We start from the raw sequence: 6,854 nt of genomic DNA, 5'->3' as shown, positions 1-6,854 counted from the left end.
CAATTAACCCATGGGCATAAAACTAAAATCAACACGTCAAACATCATGATTACGGAAGTTTAAATAAGCATAATTCTTTTATTTCATATTTAATTTCCTTTATTTTATATTTAATTGCACTTCTAATTATCGCACTTTTTAATTATCGCAAGTTTATTTTATCGCACTTTTATTTATCGCAATTTCATTATCGTTATTTACTTTACATTAAGTCTTGTATTTATTTTTACATTTTGTTTTAACTGCGACTAAAGTTTTAAAATCGACAAACCGGTCATTAAACGGTAAAAAACCCCCCTTTAAAATAATAATATTACTTATATATATATATATTCGTATTTTTATAAATTAAACTAATATAGCGTTAAGCTTTGATTAAAAGATTTTCCCTGTGGAACGAACCAGACTTACTAAAAACTACACTACTGTACGATTAGGTACACTGCCTATAAGTGCTATAGCAAGGTTTAAGTATATCCATTCTATAAATAAATAAATATCTTGTGTAAAATTGTATCGTATTTAATAGTTTTTCCTGTAAAAATATAAGCTATTTTATATACACCTCGCATAACATCAGGCGCGCCATCTATCATTCGACGAGCTTCGTAATTACAAACTGAGTATTTTTAATCACTTTTCTACACTAATCAACCTCATGAATTTATAATTATAGTCTGATTTCTTGCAAATGAGGGCATTGCAAGATCTTAAGTGTGGGAAGGGATTAAATTCTTTCGGGTTTTAAACATTTGACTTATACACTTGGTTTAATAGCCACCATTAAATTTTACTAGTAAAACAGTAGTTGTATTAGAATCTAGTGCTCTCTGATAATAAAGAACAGCCCTAGTCTTATATACTGACTACCAACTTCTAGTGAAATTTTTAAAAAATTTCAACTAAATGAACTCAAAATCTTGTTTATACATATTTATGAACAATAAAACTAGGTATTAACACCGAAATTATTGTTGCCTCAGAAAGGACATAAATTGAGAAACAACCAAAATGTTAGAATTCACTTAAAATGGAATAAAGAAGAATAAAAAGGCAAAGAAAGAAAGAAATAAAAGCTAAGTGTGGGAAGAATTTACCAAGTTATTTAAATCACATATCACATATTTTTGTACAAATAATTAAAGGTACTTTTGTTTTGGACGATTTTAATCAGTTTTACCCGATTTCTTATAATATATTTGAAAGAAATGTGCCACTTGATTTAAAAGGAAGTAAAGTCTTCCGGAAAAAGAAATGAAGGAAGTAAAGTCTTCCGGAAAAGACACGCGCTTCTTAATTTAGGTCAAGAAGTTGTCGTCCAGACCAACTGTAGGTTGACGAAAAATCTAGAAAAGTCATCTCTAAAATCAGTAGGAAATCCACGGACCTTAGCATCAAACAGGGTCGCCATATGGTCAGACTTATCCTAACCATGAGAGGATCTGTCTCGTAAAATGGGGAGGGAACCGTGAAAATTAGCTTGATAAGACTAATGAATCAGACCCCCAGAAAGGATAATCTCCTTAAAGATTAAAAATCAGCTTTTAAGCCTAATATTACTCAATCCTTGAGATTGACATTAAAGATTGAGAATTACAAACTCATGGAATTCAATGATATCTAAACTCGAGCTTGAACGAGAAAATATTTTGATCAAAATTAAAACCGATTTGTTTTCTGAAAACCTATTTTCAGTGCGTTCCTTACCATTGAACGTAAAATTCTAGGAATTCATCTGAAATTCATTAGGTCACCTGAACCAAATCGGGTGTCAACCGTAAGAACGGTGGTTGCATAGCATGGTCGAAGACAGGACCTTGTGCCAGACCGAAAAATTATAGGGTGATCTTTACTATTTCTCCTACAAAGGATAGTAATTGCATCCGACACATTTTTGACCACAATTATCTGCATGTCATGAGACATTGCCTTAACAGTTGCTTGTTCATCGCTTTCCTTTACAACCGGACGGTAGTTTACCGAAAGGTAATATACGGAGCAAGTATACTGGACGTGTGCTTTCCTAATACAAGGTTAGCAAGTGAGTAACACAAAACCGCAAGTTTTGAGCTGAAATTTTAAAATATGAAACCCACAAAACCCACAAACATTTTGCAAACACCGGTGAAGGGTTATTCCGGAAAACTTATCTAGGGTAAAAGCTAAAATGAATTTTCAAAAGATCAAATGTTTTCATAAAGATCCAATTTCCTTAAAGGATCTAAATTTTCATAGTCATGTGGGACTGTAAACCACATTGTTACTATCATTGTTTATACCGCCATATCAAAATCACTGATGTATAAAGTGTGAGAATAAAAAAGTGATTCGAGTGAAGTGTGATTGAATTTCAAGTTCTGTATTGCTTGAGGATAAGCAATATTCAAGTGTGGGGATATTTGATAGTGCTCCAAATGAACATATATTTAGTCGTAATATCATCCCTATATGTAAAGTTTTTAGTTGCAATTATTATATTTTTAAGTTGTAATCGATTAAATAAATAAATTAGAAGACGAAGCACGAAGATTAAAGAATTGAAAAAAATGTGCCACTAAAGCCTAAAAAGTGCCACTAAAGCCATAGTGCACTCAAAAGTGCCACTAAAGGTGAGTTAAAAACTTTGCGCGGATTTTGGGAGTTAAGGAAAATAATTTTTTGTGCAAATTACAAATTGCAAAACTCAAAGTACAAGATATCTACGCGTACGAAAGGACGTTCGAAAATCCGGAACCGAGACATAAACCGAGCATCAACGCGCGATACAACGGAACTAAAATTACAAGTCAACTATGCACAAGAATATAATATAATATATATATAATTAATATAAATTATATATATTATATATATATATATATATATATATATATATAAAAATAAAATGTCGACAAACTAGAAAACAAAAACATGTGAGCTGATCCAGCTGGCCATGCGTTCGCATGGCCAGGATGCCCATAACCCATGCGATCGCATGGCACCCAAAGTCAGGCCAGGTGCTATAAATTGTAACGAATTCAGTGAGTTGTGTACACCATTTTTTCTTTCTTCCTCTGTAAACTTAATATATATATATATATATTATAATTTTAATTTAAGTTAATTTTAATAATAAAGTTATGGTTTAGTTGAGTTATTGTAAGAAATATTTTACGGGTTTTAAATTCGGAACTCTGTCCGGGTAACGCTACGCGATAAATAATCACTATAAGCTATGTTCTTCCTTTTTAAATTAATGTCTCATAACTAATTTATTATTGTGCTTATTTGAGCCGAAGTAATCGTGATGTTAGACTAAATATTAAAGACGGGGTTATTGGATTTTGTACCATAATTAGGGTTTGGACAAAAGACCGACACTTGTGGACATTGGACTATTAATAGATGGGGGTGTTGTCTAATTGAGCGACAATTCATTGGAACCTGTCGAACCTATCTTCAAATTAGTTAATCTAATAATTATTAAATGATTATGAATGTCCTATTTAGTGACATTTATACGACATCCTTTACAATCATTTAATTAATTATTCGAGTTGGGTAATTGATTATTCAAACTGATCAAGTGGGTAAATTAATGTTCATATCTTATTAAAACAAGGGTGGATTACATACAAGGGTAATTGGTGTAATTTTTAACAAAGTATTAAAACCTTGGATTACACGCAGTCGATAACCTGGTGTAATTATTAACAAAGTATTAAGACCTTGTTACAGTTTAAGTCCCTAATTAGTTGGAATATTTGACTTCGGGTATAAGGATAATTTGACGAGCATTTTATAATTTTGACCGATGGACTATTATGGACAAAAACCAGATAGGTTTCAAATAAATCCAGGACAAAGGACAACTAACCCAGAGTAATGAATTAAAATCAAAACGTCAAACATCATGATTATGAAAGTTTAAATAAGCATAATACTTTTATTTTATATTTCATCGTACCTTTATTTACTGTCAATTTAATTACTGCAATTTACTTTATCGCAATTTAAATTCTGTCATTTATATTATCGTCATTTATCTTTACGCTTAAAATATAAAATCGACAAACCGGTCATTAAATGGTAAAAAACCCCTTTTATAATAATATTACTATATATAATTATATATATTTTATATAAATATAGTTGTTAAAAATATAGCGCTAAACTCAGTTAGCTCCCTGTGGAACGAACCGGACTTACTAAAAACTACACTACTCTACGATTAGGTACACTGCCTATAAGTGTTGTAGGAAGGTTTAGGTATATTCCATTCAATAAATAAATAAATAACTTGTGCAAATTGTATCGTATTTAATAGTATTTCGTAGTAAAAATTAATAGTATTACGTACTACACCTCGCACACATCACCTCCCGTGCTTGAAGCAAGAGCCTTCCAAATGTCGGGAGACGCAGCTACTGCTACCGACGATGTTATCACCGGTATGTTCTTGGTAAATATTATACCAGCACGTATGTTGTTAGACTCGGGAGAAAATCGTTCCTTTATGTTTGTAGAACTTCGTGACAAGTTGAGACTGCCTATAGATATGTTGAATGAACCTTTAAGAATAGAGGTAGCAGATGGTAAGACGGTTCCAGTCACAACATCTGTGTCGGGAGTGACTATTGAAATAGATGGGAATGTATTTCCTGTGACTTGCTTAGTTATTCCAATACCTAGCTTTGATATGGTACTAGGTTTGGATTGGTTAAGCTGCCATAAGGGAAGTATAAAATGTCATAAGAAATTAATTTATTTCCCTTTAATCGACAAGACATATGTGGTGGCCCGAGGAGAACAGGGTGGGTTTGGTTGTCCCTTAATCTCTATGATGAAAGCCAAGAAATCGTTTGCAAAAGGGTGTGATTCATTTCTCGCATACGTGAGCGATGCTAAGAAAGAGAAAAAGAAAGTATCAAACATCCCTATGGTATCCTACTTCCCTGAAGTATTCCTAGATGAATTGTCGGGTTTTTCGCCAGTTAGGGAAGTGGAGTATAAAATCAAATTATTGTCGGGATCTACGTCAGTTGCTAAAGCTCCGTACCGGTTAGTGTAACATCCCGCATTTTTTCGTTAAAATTATTTTAACGCCCGTTTTTTTATTTTAATAACATCTTTCGTATCTAGATTCGTATCCTCCGTGGTTAACGTTCTTAATATTTTCGTTTTTGAATTATAACATCTCCCGTTTACTCTCGTGTATTTCAAAATAATTCGTTTGGTTAACTCACGCACCCGCATCCGAACTCGAGGGACTAATTTCGTCATTTGATCAAAGATGTGACTAGTTTGACTAGTCAACATCCACCACCACCATTCATTTCATTCATTACCTCCCATCTTTCTCTACTACTTTCATTTTTACTCTCAAACACCCATTTCACTAAATCATCATCCATTTTGAATCTAGCAAGCACCAACTAAAACAAACTACATATTTGGAATCCTTGTATCTTCCTCTTCAATTCCATACCAACTTCATATTTTTTGGGTAACTTTCTAAAAACACTAGATTTTGTGTTCTTGATAGTTTTGACTTATAAAAGTGTTAATTAGTATCTATGGCTCAAGTCTAACATGAATATGTGTTTGGTTTGCTCGATTTGTTGTTTTGAGTAACTAGCTTGAATATGAAAAATGGGTGTGCTTAATCTTGAATTTTGTATGATTAAATGTTGTTTAAATGTTAAATTTCATGTATTAAATGTGTTACTAGCATCATTAGCTTCAATTTGATGTGTAGGTTGATTTAGAAAAGCTTCATTTACAAAATAGTTGAATTCATGATTTTGGTTAGGGTTTGATGAGCTTTAAAATGAACTTTTGATGCATTGAATGCTTGTTAATGTTGTTAGTAAGTGTTTAGTTGCAATGTATGTTTAATTACCTTCTAAATGGCATATCGTATGTGTAAATTGGATTCCCGAATCATAAAAAGTGTTTTACTAACTTGAAACTTCAATGATGAACTTTTAACGATCATTAGACGAGGATTTGGTCATTTAAATGATGTAATTGTTTGATGATATGTGATTGGTTGTATTCCTCGTCAAAATACCTTTCCAACGATATAAGATACATGTTTTAAGTGTTTTCGGTTCATAATTTGTGTTTGTTTGAGTTTTTGTTCGAGACTTGTGAAATTTCAGTTTCAACAACCTGTAGTTCATTGGGACACCGTCCCATATCTTGGACGCCGTCCTGTCTTTCACATCTGGACGCCGTTCAGCCATTTTGGACGCCGTCCAGATGAACTACCAAGGGCTGTTTCGTTTGGTCGTTTACCGTTTAATTCTAACTATGCTACGCACCTCCGATTAACATGTAACTTGTTCTAACATGCTTATATATGATTAAAAACCTCAGAAAATAGTTCAGGACCCGATCTGAACGTGTTGACTTTTTCGTTGACTTTGACTTGACCAAAGTCGACTTTTGTTTAAACTTAACCAAATACTTATGCAATCATCCTAACATGCTTTTATATTTGAATCATGCATGAAACTTGGCAACGTGATTCACATGCTATATGTAATCGAGTCGTAACGAGCCATAGGACTAATTGAACAACTTTGACCCATCGTGTTTACCGTTATTGATACAACCTACTTGTTTCGGTCAAGACTAGCAATTGTCCTTGCACACGTTTACTTGTGAAGTACTTTATTACTCGTGCACTCAAGGTGAGATCATAGTCCCACTTTTACTCTTTTAAACTTACATTGGGATGAGAAAACATAAACGTTTCATTTAACAAAGTGAACACAAGTATGAAAACAAACATTTTACATATGAGTTAGAACAAAATCCTCAATTCGATTATCATTAGTTACACTTGCGGGTGTAAGCGAGAACTTATG

General features: G+C 32.8%; 1 protein-coding gene across 1 annotated transcript; it reads left to right on the top strand.

Moving 5' to 3' along the window:
- The first annotated feature begins 4,387 nt into the window (after positions 1 to 4,387).
- LOC139854634 (uncharacterized) lies at positions 4,388 to 5,050 on the top strand. Its single transcript, XM_071843929.1, has one exon. The coding sequence runs from the start codon at positions 4,388 to 4,390 to the stop codon at positions 5,048 to 5,050; it is 663 nt and encodes a 220-aa protein (XP_071700030.1).
- Positions 5,051 to 6,854: the final 1,804 nt, after the last annotated feature.

This window comes from Rutidosis leptorrhynchoides, chromosome 6 (genome assembly GCF_046630445.1).
Source record: "Rutidosis leptorrhynchoides isolate AG116_Rl617_1_P2 chromosome 6, CSIRO_AGI_Rlap_v1, whole genome shotgun sequence".
Classification (NCBI taxonomy): Eukaryota; Viridiplantae; Streptophyta; class Magnoliopsida; order Asterales; family Asteraceae; genus Rutidosis; species Rutidosis leptorrhynchoides.
Note: the sequence above shows the minus strand (reverse complement) of the source record. Positions and strands in the feature narration are given on the sequence as shown.